The sequence below is a fragment of the Falco punctatus genome (genome assembly GCF_963210335.1).
Source record: "Falco punctatus genome assembly, chromosome: 3".
Classification (NCBI taxonomy): Eukaryota; Metazoa; Chordata; class Aves; order Falconiformes; family Falconidae; genus Falco; species Falco punctatus.
In genome coordinates, this window is record NC_137582.1 from 32,722,300 (window position 1) to 32,740,557 (window position 18,258).

Sequence of the window (18,258 nt, forward strand, 5' to 3'; positions counted from 1 at the left end):
GAAGCAATTTCAAGGCTTACTGACAGCAAGGAGAAAAAGCTTTACCTGGTTGTCATCCACAGTGTATTTAAACTTTTTAGCAGAGCCTTGAGCAAGAGATAGTGATGCTACATAACCAACCAGTGCTACTCCAAAAGCTTCAGTGACTACTTCAGGCAGGACATTCATGGGTGGTGGTTTTGGTGATGGTAACCTATAAAAAATAAAGACAGTCCTTTTTACAAAGCCTGATACATAGCCTCAATACGCTCGCAATTCATGAAAATACAAGAAAAACAATCTTCACACACAGCCAGCTAATTTTTGTAATACTTGTGACATTTTCAATATTTTAGATTAACAAGATCTGAGTCTATGGGGAACTTCAGATGAAAACTTGTAGAAGATGAACTAGTTTCAGATGGAGTATTCCATTTGTAAACTTCAATCTGAGAAACTATGGAAAGATTAAATTATCTTCCTTGCTGACAGATGAAATCATCAACCATTCCCTAATTTTGTAATGCTCAATAAAAGAGACTCTACTGCATACTTTTTCTTTTTTGTAGTTGACTTTTCTGTAATGTTTAGTTTAAATCTTTTAAACAGTATTCCTGTAGGTTATGAACAGTATGGACATTTATTTCATCTAATGAGACCTTCTAGTTGGGACTGCAATGAATCGCCTCAGTTAAGAACCAAATCACCCCAGATTGCCTCTGTACTCCACAAAGAGACTTCACTCTCCCCAGAGCACAAATCAAACTGCCTAGGAGCCAGATTGAGCTCTTAAGGTTTTTCATACTCTCCACTGACAAGGCAGTTAGGTATTTCAGGTAAACGCCTAAAAATGCATAGGAATGGTCCAGGCTCTACTTCTGTTTTTCAACACTACACAATCTTCTCATTAGTTAGGAAAAAAATTAGTTCCTGATTGAGTCTACATTAATACAATTTAACTGAAGTTATTTAATTTAGCACATATCAAAAGCGCACACTTAGGTCTCTTTTAACTTCAGATACATTGCATGTAATAGCATGCCCTAAATACTTTAAAACAATTTTCTTTCTCAGGAACTTCACTTATTTTACTTTATCAGTGCAAGCTACCACATATGCACCCATGTTGTCTTGGACTTGTACTCTGTGAAATTGAGGGAAACCCTGCAATTTCCAAAGGAGAGATTACACAACAGCTATTCTATTCCTTACTAACCCTTAGAATTTGAACATCCTCTCTAACATCTAATCTAATTTCTCTTTCCAGCTAATTATTGTGAATATTTTTTTTTCCTTCTCTTCAAGGTCATGGAGAAAAATGTAATGCTATCTGTAGTCAGAATGCCCTTTTCTAGATTAAGCATATCTAAATCCTTTAAATTTCCTCAGAAACAACATTTCCTAAAATTACTATATAAGTGAGTGGAGAAGAACAAAGTCGAGTAATCTACAAGCCTTATCTCACTGCATGTCCTTTCTGCTACAGTAATCCAAGGTAACCCTCAAAAAGCAGCCTGCAATACTCTTGTAGAGAGTGCTCTGCCCTCCTGTCATACATCCATCAGCCATCAACAGGTACTTAGTACCTACTTTTCATTCCATAAAGTAATAATCTATGAAAATGTGCAAGAAAAGTCTGCATTTCTATGATGATATCTATACAGATGTACCTTGTTAACATGGGGTTGAATTGGGGGACAGTATTTGAGGAGACGGGAAATAAACATAATGGATTTTTGCCAATTTTTATTTCAGAAAACTACTTTGACCTCTTCAGAGAATGTTCTCAGAACATTTCAACATATTTGAAAGGCACGAGCTAATAAAAACACATTACCCTTCAGGAATATGTCCCACAACTTCAAGCCCGTAGACGTATTCCATATCAGCATAGTAGCAAGCAATTGATGTAGCAATTATCTATTGATTCAACATAGAAAAAACCATTATGTTTCTATTGCATTTTACTTATCACATGGTCCCTATTATTGCCATACCTAAGCACATGATATTCATTTATCCTTAGATCAATCCAGTAAGACAATGAAGTATTATCACAAAAAATTTTGCAAACATAGAAGAGATGCAAAAAAACCCTAAAATCTGTATGCCATAACAAATTTGGAAAAGATAGCTGAAGAAGAACTATGGTGGAGTTTGTATGTTCTCTGTTCATGAAAGGGATCTGTACGATTGTGTGTGAAACCCCAGGAACGTTGCCAATCAGTGTCCCCACTGCCTCTGTGCAACATGTGCCCGAGACCACTGCCATTCACACAAGCAGCTTAGAATGATTCATAATTTAGGTGCTCCTGAGTGGTCTGATTCAGCTGATATTCCCCGAGCACATCTAATCCAGATGGGCAGCGTCGACATCGACACAAAACACAGCAAAAAATGGGGCTGCTTCTTATTTTTATGTTCCAGCAGGTATAAATCTTGGGGAGGGAGTGAACAGTTTGTCCCTGAGAAGGTTCAAACTCACTTCCTACACTTTCAATGAGATGAACAGACAAATCCCAGCAGAACAGGCGCAGGTACCAGTCGATGATCCTCTGTTTGCTGGTACATTTTAGCCAGTATTGCTTAAAAAGTAACACAGAAACAGATCTTAGAGGAGGGACCAGAACCACGCTACCTCTTTTTCCAGCATTTTGTCCAAGAAAAATTATTTTTTTGTAAATATTTTTTTCCAGCGAAAGAAGAGTAATTGTGATGATCCACTCTGAAAAGCACTGACCCTTCATTTTTTAAATTTTCTTTGTGATCTAAAGAAAAACAGAAACCTTCTGTGCTGGTGCTGATTATTTGACTACAGCTTAATACTTAAAGCAGGGATTTACAATGTAATAGCTAATTTCAATTTAGCCTATGCCATGTGAAAGGCCGTGTAAGTAAAACTACAGAAAGCAATAGCATACCTATTTAACTTTGTTGCAGATAAATAGCAAGCAACATCTAAGCCACAACTACCCAGCACAAGACTTGCCTGGAGTTACAACATGCCAATTATTCATTTTCTATTCAAACTTCTTACACTTTAATATTCGAGGCTTTGTATTCTTGTGATTATGTAAAAACTAGTAAACACATGAAAAATGTTATACAAATTAGGAACGTATGCCATTTCTTTCTTAATTATTTAACCAAACTCTTTCCTGTTCTTACAATTAACATACAGCCATGAAAATGAGCTATCCATTTAATATGTGGCAGGTGTGGCTGTGGCTAACTATAGACAACACAGCAAACTTCAGCAGATTAGTTGAACCGCTAAAAGCTTTGTAAGCAAAAAGTCTGATATTTGATTTTGTACTCACCAAAACAAGATCGATGGGAAGAACAATTTTAATGTTTCTCTGAAATTTCTCATTCAGTTCTTTGACAAGAACAAGCACCACAATGCTCAGCAAGGAGAGAAGTAAAGCCTCCAACTGAACTGATCTGATATTCTCAAAGATGTAGGCATAAATCTACAGTGAATGGTAAATAACAATCACAGATTAAAAATTATATCATAACATCTTAAATAATCTCTGAGAGCTGAATTGATCCTGCAGGAGTTGAGTCATCTGACAAACTGGCCTACACTTAAGATTTTGCAGGGAAGAAAGTCAGCAATTTACTATTACTATGGACTTTGAACACTCAAAAAATACACTGAATATTTGTATATATGAATTTACAAGTTTCTGTTGGTAGAAGCCAAGAAGATTCCATTAATGTGATACATGTCCTTTTCTTATTCAGTCTCATTAAATTTAGTGAGATAAATGAGTGTTGCGCAAAAATGTTGAGATGCTTCCATACCCAAAGATTTATTTTCAGTGTCCATATCTCATAACATCCATCAAGTTTAGTAGCAAAAGTTACTTCTGATGAAAAACTTTAAAAGACAGAAAGGAGGGATAAATAAAAGGAGAGAGAGGAAGAACAAGAAGGGAAAGAAAAATGCAGTAGTGGCTGGATGGAAGAGAAGCAACAGGAATCTTCCTAGATGAGCATCCTCTTCAGGACACCCTCTCCAGTGCACAAGGGAATCCATCCAAATACTTTTCCAGAGTAACTGTACAACTTCAGCAGGGCCCACTCAGTCTCCCCGTGGGTTGCTGCTGCCCATTACACTAAAAGTGCTCCATGGACCATGCTTTTATCACATCCAAATGCTGCACGTGCTAGTGAGCTGTCAAGCTTGTGTATGTATGCTGTTGTTTATTTAAATAACTAATGTTCATCTACTAGGCTTGTTTCTTTCCTTAGCATACACTTGTAAGTTAAAAGCTGGAAAAAAAAAAAGGTAAAAAGAGGGTAAGGGAAGAAGGGGTGATTTACACATCAGTGGCAAGTACTTTCCAGGGGAAACTGTCCACAGCAATGTGCAGGAATTGCAGGTGCAAGGGTGCAAGTGTGGGGCGTGCTGGACCACAAGGTTCACAGCCCTGCCACAGCAGTCCATGGGGTGCTGGGGAATGGATACATCACTGCACTTGGCATGCAGATTACAAAAGAGAACGAGACGACTGGAGCAGATACATGGAGCTGCAAATAGGATGCTTTCAGCTTTTCAAAGGTTAAGTTGTGGTGCAGTGTGCTGTAAAAGATGGCTAGAAGAGTATAGTCAGGTCTGTGATGAAGAAAGGAAATATGGTGCTGAACATAAGGAAGATGTGGAATAGAAATATAGAATAGGAATAGAGTGACCAGTAGTGATGAATAACAGGGATCACTGATGATTAATGCAATTTTGTAAGTAACAGCCTTAGAAGAATGCAGTTGCCTTCACACCAGCACAGATGACACAGTGAACTGTAATTTCAGTACTGGTCTGAATCTGAGGGTCCAGAAAATGAGACATAAATCAGTATGACAACAGATTAACAGAAAGTAATGAAAAAAATTGCAAGTTTACTGTAATGGTTAGAAGAGGTGAAGAAAGTCAGAGGGAACTTTGGTCCCAATAAACAAAGAAATAATTAGATCCCTATCACAAATTATTTTCAGGCTTCATGAATAAAAGCAATAGTCTAATGCCTGGAGGAAAAGAGAGGCAAGAAAATTGATATAATACACATGCTTACTAAAGCTGCAGGGGAAAAAACCCAAGGTAGCCTCAGTCCCTGGGATTCTGCATTTATATTCTGGGAACTATTGTGTAGCCTGATGTGTAAACCACGGAGAGAAGAGAAGTTAAAATCTAGGATGTAGATTTAGACTGCATCACAGTAACTTCTTTTTAAACCACAACATTATGGATAATAAAATCAAGCGGCTGAGGCTTGAAATAATAATATTAAAAAAAAGGAGGTTTCCCTGGTAATGACTCAGACCACCAAAATAAATGAAAAGTGATACTTGTCGTTTTATCAAAATAAACATTAATAATTTTCTGCCCCAGAGAACCCATTCACAAATACATGTATAAATCTAACATGGTTTGACAGTTTGGAGCTTAAATACATATATTTGTATTGCACAGGGAGAAGTACTAGAAAAAATATCTTAGGAAAGAACCTTGTTTTAGCAGAAAGGTGGTCAATATGATGATAAAAGTTTTTTTGTCCTGTTCTGATTTTATCACTCCTTGAAGAGATGACACTCATTTTGAAGAATGAGTAAATTAAAATAATTTCCTGATCTTTCCTCTCTCATGCTTTCTAAGAATATTTTCATAATCTACAATGGGAAAAAATATTTGAAAAACACCTAAAACTGGTTACAGACAAATAGACAGAATTTTAGTCCAGGCCTTGGAAATTTAGCCCTTGGAATTGTAATTAAGGATGCACAGTATAATCCAGCACAAACATTTCTCAGAACCCAGGAAAACATTTCAAAATCTACTTGTTAAATAATATGATCTATATATGTCATAAATCTGAAGAATGGTAATGAAACCACAGTTTTTAACCACATATGGCCCCACTGTAATCAGACAATGTGTGGATTGTGTCTTGAGTGGCTTGGGACTAGTCTCTATACCCATAATTTTCCAAGAACAAATTTTCAAGAGAGCACAGGATTTGGCTCTGTGCCGAGCAGAAGATGTGATTAATTAGGATAAAAGGAGGCAATCTGGAAAACTGTATTGCAAACTGTGCCCACAGACTCACGAAAGGCTGTGCTAGATCTAAGATGAAGTGGTAAGAAAAGGGAAGAAATGGACTGATCGTTGAAGTCAAAGGGATATGGGCTTGATTTGGAATGAACAGTGTCTACTGAAGTGTCAGTATTAGCTCTCTGTGTTTATGGCATTTAATTTAATTTTCCTAGACAAAGAGAGACATGAGTGAGATTGGGTGAATAGATTTGAATGAAGGCTTACAAAGAGATATGTATCAGCTTTTATAATTTCTGTTCTTCTTTGTAAAAAAGAAGCTTCCATTTAATTCTTAAAATATATAGCTAAATCTTGTAGACCTTTGTCACAGCTTTTTCAGACTTTGCAATAAATACTTTATATGATCTGTCTTGTGTATTCTGTGGTGTTTCTCTTCAAATTGTGCCCTTCAGTATACAGTTTACATCAGTCAATGTTTTGTAGCTCGTACAAGTTCTGCAGTGTCTGTGGTACACTGAAACAATGCTGGCAGTAGTACATAGATATTAAATCATTTACTACACCAGGCTAAAGAGCTTCTACTGACTAGTCTGTTCCCAGGTAATCATTCTCTGAAAGCCTAAACACACCCATTTCATGATATGACCAGCAAAACCAGGAGAGCATTTCACAAACCACTCACAGGCTCTTCAGAAAGAGAAAGTGTGCGGTTCTTAACATGAATGTAGCTAACATATACTAAATCCATCTCTCTATGCTATACAGTTCACATGTTATACTGTCCAGTCAGTTACTGTATTCAGCCGAGCCGAAAATGTAAATCCTAAACATAAGGACCTAAAGTTCAAGCTTGTTGTACCACTGGCATCTGATTCAAAGGAAATACTTACAAATGTTCATCACAAACCTCATTATGAATTCAGTATTTTACATATTTTGATGATGCACTTACTGAAATAATTTAGAAGTCATGTAGCAGAATTTAGTTTGATATTGCAGTGTACAAAATAATTTGTTGTGTCATTATATAATAAACAACATTCTAAAACACAGCAATAATATATTAATTGAGCTTTTTAATTGCCTCTTTTTTATTGTTGTTCCTAGTTTTGTGTAAAGATTTTTAATGGAAATAATCTGACAATAATATGAGGAATCAATGAACTTTTTGGCAATCGATGCAAATTTGCACATAAGTGGAAAAAGCAATTCTCTAACTTTGCACACATATATATACTGACACTGAATGTCCCTATTCTCATGGGAAATTAATGGCTTTGAAATCCACTATATTTTCATCTACTTTCATAGGGCAATATCACATATATGAATAATGTAATGGTTTATATTCTAGAAACTATGTGTATTCTGATGTGCTAATGAAATGCTCTGAGTTCTTTTTCTTTAATGTAGATATGAAAATCCAAAAGATTCTAAAGTGAGTATAGATGTCGAGGTAAACAAAAGAATTAAGAGAACATATTAGTTAAAATATTTAATACAGTTTAATAGTAGATGACCTCACTGCATTTTCAAATATGTTTCATTATGGTGCTTATTAGACAATTGGAACACACTGTGGGGAAAAAGGTACAGGCGACTACTGTGAACTGTATAGTGAATAAACTGGGGGGGGGGGGGGGGGGGGGGGCGGGGAGGGAAAAGGAGTAATAGCAGGAATATGAAGGATTTTTCAAAGCAACCACAAAAGACCCTGTTTTGGAAAGTCAGTTTGTTATGTTGCAGCTCATTATGCAGTGCTGCATTTTCTCAGAAACCTGTGGAAGGATTAAATATATCTACACTGGGATAAAAGGAAAATATGTTTTTGTGATTTCAGATATTAAGTAAATCTTGATGACACTTTTCTTCTCCCTTGTAAAAATTAGATCTTACATGTAGCCTTCCTTCACCATTTTTCTTTACCTTCGCCTTGTCCTTCCCATTTGCAAAATACTGATTGATGCTGCAATGTGCAGCTCAGTTGGAGTATTACAAACCATGTACAGCGAAAATGATATTTAATAAATTAAATAAACTGTGTAAACACAAAGATCCCATAGGCTCAATGCCAGTGTAGTAGATATGTTCTCCATATGCAAAGCTCATTTTTACATATTTAATCATGATCTCACTTGCTATAAAGAATCCATTTCACGGGCTTGCCTTACTTTCAACTCTCCTATCACACTTTATTAAACATTCTTATTCTTGCTTTGCCAACCCAAAGGCTGCCTGAGGCAAAGCAATTGGCTTTGTGAGTGGGAGGTGATTTGGAGTGGAGAAAGAAAAAGAAAATGTGAGCAAAAATACCAGTCTTTGGGTTTCAAGAATTTGGAGTAAAGAACATGCCCAGAGAGACATGCCAAATTTGCCTTTCACTCTCTAGTTACACGTGCACACTAACACATATCTAATTAGTATAATTTTTATTATTTTATTATATATATATAGTACATTTTATTATATATAAAAAATTATTATTAAAATCTGAATCTGATGCTTCTGACTGAGGTACTGGATCTTCTTAAAGCAATCCATAAGTCTGAACAGGTACCAGAAACCTTTTAAAATACCTGTATGGTAAAATTGTCCCTTCTAAATAAGGAGACATTTTTCTTATTCTTTTAAGTTGTACAGAGGGGTTTTTGTTTGTTCATTTGTTTTCATGCAATTCTAAAGAGCCATTCAGAACCTTAACAAAATCAGGAAATATTTTCTTTGGAAAATGTTCAGAGGGGTTTCATTTCAAAAGTGAAGTGAATGGCAAAGAACTTTCTTCAAATACATTAAAAAATACAAGGGATAAGGGAATAGATTTCTTTCAAAGAATTTCAATGACCTCATTTATGATATCACCAACACACCAACGTGGAAATATTTCTTCGTATCACTGCTGTTCTTTATTATTGCTCATAATGTATATTTTGATTATGTCTTGGCTGTGGTGCTTAACACCAGTCATATCTAAAAGATGACAATATTCCTATATATAAGTATAATCACCATGGAAACACAATGAAAAAAAGGCTAGTCACATTTTATATTAAGAAGTATTTATGAAAAGGCTTTAAAAAAATTAAATAATATTTTGATATATGATGAATAGTCTTACAGGCCAACTGACTACTCATAAAAATAGCTATGACACTTTTAGTTATGTCCCTACAAGATAAATAACTTGTCAAGATAAATAAATTTTATTTATTGCATGCTCCTGCTTCTCATTAATAAACTGGTCCTGTAAAAAACTTACCAATGGATTAGTCATAAGAAATGTTATCAAATTTATAAAATACTATGAAATAGCAGTCTAAACCCAACATATTCTCATCACAGAGTTCACATTAACAAATCCTCCCAAATAATAGGAAAAAATGAAGAGCACAGCATTACAAGAAAATATAGTGCTTTTAAATAAGGTGTCTTAATTTAGTGGCTAACTAGACAAAGCCTCACTTCATCTGGTAATCAATTCATTTGTTGCTATAAATGCAATTAAATCTCACCTCAGCAAGTAAATAAAATTTTATTATGAGCAAAATACCATTTTGACAAATACTCTTGCAATATACTCTTGTAACTAATGCTTTTGTAACAAAATACTCTTGTAACTAATGCTTCTGCCAAGAGATTATGCTCACAGCACCTAAACTCAGGGTTTATTGGTATAAGTTACCATAAAGAATATGTTCTTATATCTTTTACGCAATAAGACTATACAGCTTGGCCCTTTAAGGTTTCAGCCAACAATATCTACTTTCCAAAGGGAGTAATCACGATACTGTATGAAAGGCTGTATGCATTGTACAAAAAATACTTTAAAGCTGTACATTTTCTGTGTTTTTGGCAAAGTAGTATCATGTCATAAAGCAATGAGTAACATAGGTAAGGTAACTTTTGCATAGGAGATCTACAAATCATGGTTTATTTTCCTTTTACCCCAAAATAAGCTGTCGGCTGTCATTCAGCAAAATATGAAGAAAATATGTTTGGACTGGTGTTTGGACATATCCCTCCCACATGCTGATCCAGAAAGAGTTAATCCTCCCTGTTAAAGTGTGTAATTGCTCAGGATAATAAATGTAATCATTGATGCTGTAATACAAATATTTCAAATTGATTACTGTATCCTTTCAAAAGAAGACCCATTTCTGCTAATTCTTCATCAGGTTTTCCTAATCTGTTCTCACAAACAGACCTAGCAAGATTAACATTTTGATATTACATCTTCCATTCATTCACACATATGCCTAACAAATTTCTTACACTTATATATAGCCAAATAGTGCAGTTATTTAAGAAAGTATTAGCTAACGGAATAACCCATGTCTTTTACTGAACTCACATGAAAAAATCCCAGTGGTCCTGATATATACGGCATTTTCATTCCCAGCAGATACTTCACTTGTGAAGTCACAACATGTGTAGCTGCTCCCGTGGTCATCGCGCTTATCACTGGTTCTGTTAACAAGAAAGTGGCACTGCCCAACTGCAGCATAAACATTGCTACCTAAAAGGCAAAGGTACGAGTATCAGCAATTACAATAAAATGCAGCTTCCTGGTGATAGGAAAATGTGCCAGAGTCCTTTTAATAAACTGTAAGATAAATAAGATAAAGATAAGAAGCAAAAATCCTTTGAAGGACAACAATACCTGAAAACAGAACCCACTGAAGCTCTGTGGGTTTACCTTACTCACATCACTAGTTTACCAGACTTTAACATTAGTTTAGTAAAAAAAGAGGATCAGAGAAACTGTCTTCATGCAATGCTTAGTATTCTCTCCCACTTAAATATGTGAGCACAAGAAACACTATAAAAACATCAGCTCAACACAGCAACATGAAGTAAAGCAACTCAAAAGGCAAGGGTGATACTAAGACTCATTCCTGCCCCAGTGCTATTCAGCCTGCACAGGCAAAGGGCCGTATATCTTTGTCCAGCTTATAAACTGCCAGCACGTTAATACCAGGATTCCCAATGTTAGTAATTTCAACAGCTACAAAACGTGTTAGGTGCTAAAACTACAGAGCGATGAGTCCATGGTGAGAGCTCCATCATCCCACAGAGCCCTGCCCCACCCCAGGCTGCATCATCATCAGTTTTCCTTCTCATGCAGTCACACAACTGCTTTGCTCCTCCTGCGGACCCTTAGTCTCCTGATACCCCACTACTCTGCACATACAGTTCAATATACCATGATACTTGATGCTCTCATGCTGCAATATCATAATATCAAATACATGAAGTATCACCAGTCCACTACCTCTAGTTACACCAGCTTCATATGTTGAGGTGTCTGGGTTTACAGGTATCCAGGTGAGGAAGCAACAGAAGTTGCTTCACATGGTGGAGGATATAAAAATATTTATCTTCTTTACAGACAAAAAGGGATGTTTATATACTTATGTGTTCTGTATGAACAAACTTTATAAACTTATAGTAAAAGTAAACTATTTTAAAGACCTTTAAAATCTGCTTCCTATGCATGTGGTAAATGCTTGACCTAACTTAAAGTAGAATATATGTATACAGTCAGAACACTTAAAAAAGGAAGAAAACTTCAATGTCCAATTTCATAAACACAATCACATATACAAATTGGATTTCTCTGCTAGAAATAGAAGAGCAGGCTTTGGCTCATCTGTATTTGACCTTGACGATTATTTCAGCTTTGTTGCAATTTTTACAGAAGTTATTTCAGAGTACAAGCATATAATGAAAGAATAACATTCCTCTGTAATCCAGGAATCTGGACTACAGCTGAACCTACAGCTATTGTAGATACTTTGTAGCAATATAAGCCAAATACCCAAGGTATTACTGTGTCCTGCTGCATTTTCTCCCCTTATCCTAGACGGCAATCACTCTTTTCCTCTGAAGAATGAGATCTGACACCTCTTAATTCCTTGACCAAGGTTGTTACATACCTACAGGTGCTACTGTGGTTTGCATAACATTTAATCCCTTTCAGATCCATATTAAGATATTAAGTTATATTTAAATCATCTCCTCTTAAAATGAGTTCTGCAGATTCATTAGATAAAAAAACAGTTTCATACATCTATAGTCTTGCATTTGTTATTCTTATGCCTGAAAAGGTACATGTTCTTGGCATAAAGTTGTTCATTACAATACTTTCTAAGAGGATTATTTTGTGTTTAGCATACTAAATATCATCCTTTTGGAATATGTGACAGTCATCTTTGCTTTATTTTGTTTTGTTCTGAAGCTAAAAGAATAATTCTAAATGTTATCATTCTTTATACCTGAACACCATTTGTGTTTTCATCATGAACCTCACCTGTACTCAGTGAGCCATAATAGCACGAAAGATATAAAAATACCAAAGTGAGTGGCTTTTAATTTACCACAAAAAGCTCTAGTGAACAATTTCCTCTTCCATCTGAGAGATTAATTCTGAGAATTTTTTTTCTAATTCCCCCTAATAGCATGTGAATGGCACTGTACTACGAACAATCAGAATATCGATTGCCATTCAAGATTGGACCCCAATAGTGATAATTACTGTTCTACCCTCAGTAAGTAACAATTTAGTTAGTTGGGCCTAAAACTGATAATTACTAACTTCAGATATTTTGTTTAGATGTTTGTTCTAATAGTGCGTCTATTCATGTATTTAGAACATTTTTCACAGTAGCAAAGTTCAATAAGAATTAAATTCTCCCTTCCCTAGTGAATTTTTGTTTGTTTTCTAAGATCAGTTTGCATTGTATGGATGCAAAATTTCTAACTGTGTAATAGCTTGTTTTCCAGAGAATGAGATGGATGTTTATTTAGCTGTGGAATCAAAACCGCAGAGACAATTCTGTGAACTACGTAATGTCACAGAGAAATATTAGTTAATATTAGCATTTCAGATGAAGTTATTATGGTGAATTACAGTGACATGGAAACATGATTGCAGGACTTCACAACTTCAGCACCACTCATATTTACTTCTTTTTTTTTTAACTTTCATTTTTTCACTTTAAATCTTCATTTTATTTTAGGGAGATGCTTCACAGATAGTAAGTAGAAGGTCATATTTCAAAACTAGTTTTTATTGGGTTTTTATAACCGTAGGTTATGTAAACTACATCCAAACTGTGAGTATGGTTTCAGGTAGACAGTTTCTGCAGCCACTCAGTTAAACAAGCAGCAGCCTACATTTGATCCCCGCCTGTTACTACAGAAGGTAGCTCCAGAAACAAAAGCTTCATCAGCACGTACATCTTAGTATTTATTTACATTCTAGTTAAATAAATATAATGTGCATCCATGTATCTTCCATGGTGAAGATCTAATAATGAAGCACCAGAACAGAAAACACCCAGGGAGGAGATTGGGATTGTCAGCATAAACTGCTGTGAGAAACTCCTGCTGTCCTTGCAACATGAGTCATCTACAGAAACTGCTTAGATCAAGATGGGGCAAGAAGCTGTTCTGAAACCAGTCTCCCAAATCCAGTTGCATGTGAGTTTCCTTGACAGATAAAATTTTTAGCATTTATACAGGCCCAGACTGACTCTCCAGTGAACCCTCCGTGCCAGGCAACAGGGACATAGCTTGGCTGCCACTGCTTTTTGGGTAAACACCGTTTGAAACTAAGCTGAGCTGACAGCATAAAATTGCATCACATTGCATTATGTCATAAAATGTTTCACCCACTAAGCAATAACCAAAATGTAGGAAGTAAAATATTCTTAAGGAAATTTCTAACAATCTACTTTATCTTCATTGTGGTTGTGATGCTCAGTTTTGAGGAATTTCCGTCTTATTTTCTGATATATGGCATGATTTTTCTTCCTTCTACAGATGAACTACAGGGAAAACTGACAGTGAAATGTCAGAACAGCAAAAACTAAAAAAAAATAAAATAATGTCAAAGGTAAATGGGTTTCTCTTTTCGTTATTTATACTAATACTGGGCTTTTCTTAAACTGTAAAAGAAAGAAAATTTTCACATATTTTCAGATCGTCTCCAGAATTGTCTGTTTTTCAAAATTCAGTTTCTAGGGGATGAAGGAGTGTTTTAGAGAGAGAACAATTATAGTGACAAAAACGGTTTGAAAGGCACATAACTAGTTTATTTGTGCAGCTTTTCCAGTACATCATACTAGGTAAAAAGGCTCATTAAGAAATAGCTTTCTTGAGATGAACTTTGCTTTCGCCAGGTAGACATTCTTGATTAAATTAATGTGAATGAAATCAGGAGCTGTCAGGGAAAGGAATAAAACACAGGAGAAAGTAAGGAAAAGCTGCCTTGAGTTAATGCACAGTAAAGGAGAAAAAGTCATGGAAACAAGTTATAAAACCAAGTGATTAGACAGAAATGGTGGAAGGTGAGATTTCTGAACAAAAATATAGAATAATATTGAAAACTAAAGTTTAGAATGGAAGAAAGATAATACACAGGGAACCTTTTCCTGCAGCTGTCTTTACTGTTCTGGAATTTGACAAGTAGAAGAAGAGAACAGGGTTTTAGCCAGGAGAAGTGAAATGAGTAATTGAAAAAAGCAAAGCCCTCTATGTTCATTAATTCAAGCCCTTTTGGTTCTTGTCCACTTTCAATACTTTCTTCCCATGACAACACGCTTAGTTTATTATTGTTAAAATTCCACTCTCACTGTGTAGTCAATCTAACTTTATGGCCAGTAAAATTTTTTATCATTTAACAGCTCTTTGGGAATCACTAATGTCAAACTTTTTGTCCACAGTAATTGAAAGGCTGATATCGTGTTACCCGCTGCTTGTATCCAGTTTTAGAGAATAGATTTTAAACCCCTCAAAACTCAATGTTCTGGAAGATGCAACTTTTTTTCACTGTTAAAATGAACAAAAAGTGGTGGTATTCTTTCCGGTAATTTGCTGCATGGGCCAAGAAAACAAGGTCAGCCATCAGGAATCTCTCTTGGAGGGGAGCAGACTGTGAGCTTCTCATTTAGTATGTTGTATCGGTTATCTCAAAATCAGAGGTTGCAAAAGTGAAGACATCTATGGACCACCTGGAGACAACAGTCAGACACAGACAGTTCCCCTTAACTAAGTCATCCATTTAAAATTCTTCTCAGGCTGTTTCAATATACATTCTAATTGTTAGCTTTTGGTCTTCTGAAATGCAGCTCTGAAGTTCGTTCTGGATGGCTTGAGAGTGTTTGGTAGCTTCTGGTGGTGTGTGGAGTGACCTTTCCTCACTCCAGGACCTGTAGAAGACTTCTTTCTGTGGTCTTTCTGGACTAATATGTAGCATGCTGTACAATTGTGGGAACCAGGACTGCCATCCAGCCCAGTTGTATTTTTCAATAAGCCTGCAAGAAGTTATTTCCACTGCGAAAGAAAAGTTAACTCTTTTCCTGATTATCACTGTACAATAAAGGCTCATGTTTGTACCTCATGAAAAACTCTGTGTAACATAGAATAGTGCAGCATAATTTTCCCCACAGGGAAAAAAATCTTTGGACATGAATACTAACCTTGCAAAAGCACACTTCATCTTCAAATGTGCTCATTCATTACTAAGTAAACTGATAATAGACCATGTAAATTTGTTCTCCTGATAACCAGAAATACTTTCTATTTTCAATACTGTATATTAGAAACAAATTATATGTAAGTTTTTATAATGCAGTAGCTGAAAAATTTACCAATGAAACTGTAGAAGACTCGAATGCAATAACCACCTATTCCTCATTTACAGCAGAATAGCACAACTGAAGTCTGTAGCATTGCAGTCCTTAAGAGAATAAAGCCTTTTTTTTCTAGGATGAACATTATTTTTTTCTCACTTTGAACTTCAAGTGGCTTTCCTCTGTTTATTCAGCAAATTTAATGTTGAATTTCAGTTTAGTATATTGATGTTTTTTATAGACACCTATATTTATGCAAGCGTTCCTGCACATATAATATAATAATAGGGGGGAAAAATCTTACCTAAAAGCCTTTCTTTTGAGGTGTTTGTTTGTTTTTAATGTTATAAAGGCATCATCCAATTCTAATTACAAAATTCTTCCACAGGCATCTGTTATGTTCTGCCATTTCCTCTCCCCATCAATACCGCAGAGGTATTTAATATCAGGGAATAATTCCATTAACTTGATTAGCTTTCCATGCCTTGTTTATATGTTTTTTATGTATGTTACACAAACATAAAAAATGCTGCACTATACCTTCCATTCTGCTTTTAAAAATGAAATTATGTCTGTGAATGCATTATATTAAATGTTTCTGGTAATTACAGGTCTTATTTTATGTTTGCTTATTTTCTATTTTAATACTGTTATCTTCATCAGAATGCCTCTTAAGATAACTAAAGATCTTCCCTCTTTTATGAACACTTCCTCAAACATTAGATACAAAAAGTAGTTTAGCAATCTGAAATCGATTACTTGAAAAAAAATTAAACAGCTAAGCCCCAAATTTCAAATCCTATAAGCTCCACCTACTCTTATGTGATGATCAGAAACCAGTTCTAATTTATTTCATACCTAGATGGCACTGAGATTCACAAAGCCTGCTCAGAGCTTGCCTCACACACAAGCGCACACTTATGGGCTTCACAAAATACAAGCCAAGCAACAGCAGCTAATCACAAAAACGCATCTCTTGCCTTTGCCTTCCCTCCATGACTTACTATTTTGTATTATTTTTTTCCTTTCTTTTCTTTAGCATTATTTGCTGATTAAAGTACTTAGCCAGGGTACTAGAAAAATACTGTCAAATTGCTTTTGTGGCCAAGGAGGTTCAGGTCTTTGCCTACTATTTCTAAGATGGAACCAGCTGTTTTGGAGAGGGACGTTTCATCCTTTGTGTGGAAGCTGCTCAAGGTGTGGAATAGTCATAGCATCAGTCATCTTTGTGTAGTTAGCAGCTGGTTAGGGCACTGCATTTTGACTTTTTTCAGAATAATGAAGCAGTAGACACCATAGCTCAGATCTGCTCCCTTCACAGAGGAGTACCATCCCAACTAGTTGTCAACTACACTGACAATTCCACTTTGTGTATTTCGTTGTGTCTTCAATGGAAAACTGTTGCCTCAAAATGCATCAACTTATTCCTCTTGTGCCAGAATACCACATCTATTCCAGGCTATTCATTAGCTTCTAGTTTAACATGATAGGTAGAAGCAGGTCACTGACTTAGCTCCCCATTAACAGTAAGATATGCCCTGTCACCTTATCTGGGAACTGCAGCAGCTGTTAGCCAGGAGCCTGGAATCATGATGAGAAATGTGGATTCTAATGCTTAACAGCACCTGGGATGATAACAAGGTCAGCCTTGATCACAGCCTTGATCCAGACTTTTACTTGCGTATTGTGTATCAGTAGTTTCAAGGCACTCGTCTAGGAAAGTATTTTAATCTCATCTCTAACCATTAAACTCACATAAATGACTAGTGGTGGCACTACAAGCACCAGTTTTGTTAGCATGACTCTGATGCAAGTGGCATTACTGACCTGGGAGAGAAGCCCATGCACATAGCCCAGTTTCCTATCAGACCCACTTTGAAGATGCAGGCAGAGTATTTTCTAGTTCTCATTCCAATCAGGCTTAAACAGGACATAGGCTGAGATGAGTCAGCTGGTGTGGCTGGAGGCATGTGAAAAAGCAGAACTTTTCAGAATGAAAGAGTAAGAAGTCTAGAGGATTTACACACCTAATGGGATTCTGCAGCAGCCAAGCAAAAAAAATCTGCATCAGGTTTTGAAGTTAAATCAAATGCAGGCACCAGCTTCCCACTTGAGGCATTTTGGCCTCTCTGGGAGCAACATAGGAGATTGTCAGGCTGTGAACGCAGCACTCCCACATGAAGAGCTCTGTGTATGCTCAAAGGACTCTGTTATTGCAAGCACCTTGCACATGGATGTAGTGTTGTGTTGCACACACTGGTGCAATGGGACAACACGTGCAGCAGCCAGGCACAATGAGCACCAGCTCTACTCCATACGTTGTCTATAGGGTTTCCCTCATGCTGCTACCCCAAGTCATAATTCTCTAACCAATAAAAGAATGAAAACAAGTGCTACAGAAATCATCATGCTTACTGATATTTCCTACTGACTAACATAAGCATATGCCCCAGTTCCTGCCAAGCATGTGAGCCACTGGAGATCCCATTTCAGGCTCCTTCGCTCATCCATGCACAGTAGAGGGATTCAAAGCACCGAGCGCAGGGGTCTGGGTTTCTTTGAGAAGGTTTCTACCCAGGAGGTGTTGCA

The 18,258-nt window shown here is 36.2% G+C and overlaps 1 protein-coding gene across 5 annotated transcripts in view; it reads right to left on the bottom strand.

Moving 5' to 3' along the window:
* SLC26A7 (solute carrier family 26 member 7) overlaps window positions 1–18,258 on the bottom strand; it is a 100,088-nt gene that overhangs the window by 36,645 nt on the left and 45,185 nt on the right. For all 5 annotated transcript variants that reach the window (XM_080381834.1, XM_080381832.1, XM_080381833.1 and 2 more), the window contains exons 4-7: window positions 10,386–10,550; window positions 3,300–3,452; window positions 1,817–1,899; window positions 46–193 (exon numbers count right to left, since the gene is read on the bottom strand). In XM_080381834.1, coding sequence (XP_080237960.1) covers window positions 46–193; window positions 1,817–1,899; window positions 3,300–3,452; window positions 10,386–10,550 — 549 coding nt within the window. The remainder of the gene's footprint in view (window positions 1–45; window positions 194–1,816; window positions 1,900–3,299; window positions 3,453–10,385; window positions 10,551–18,258) is intronic.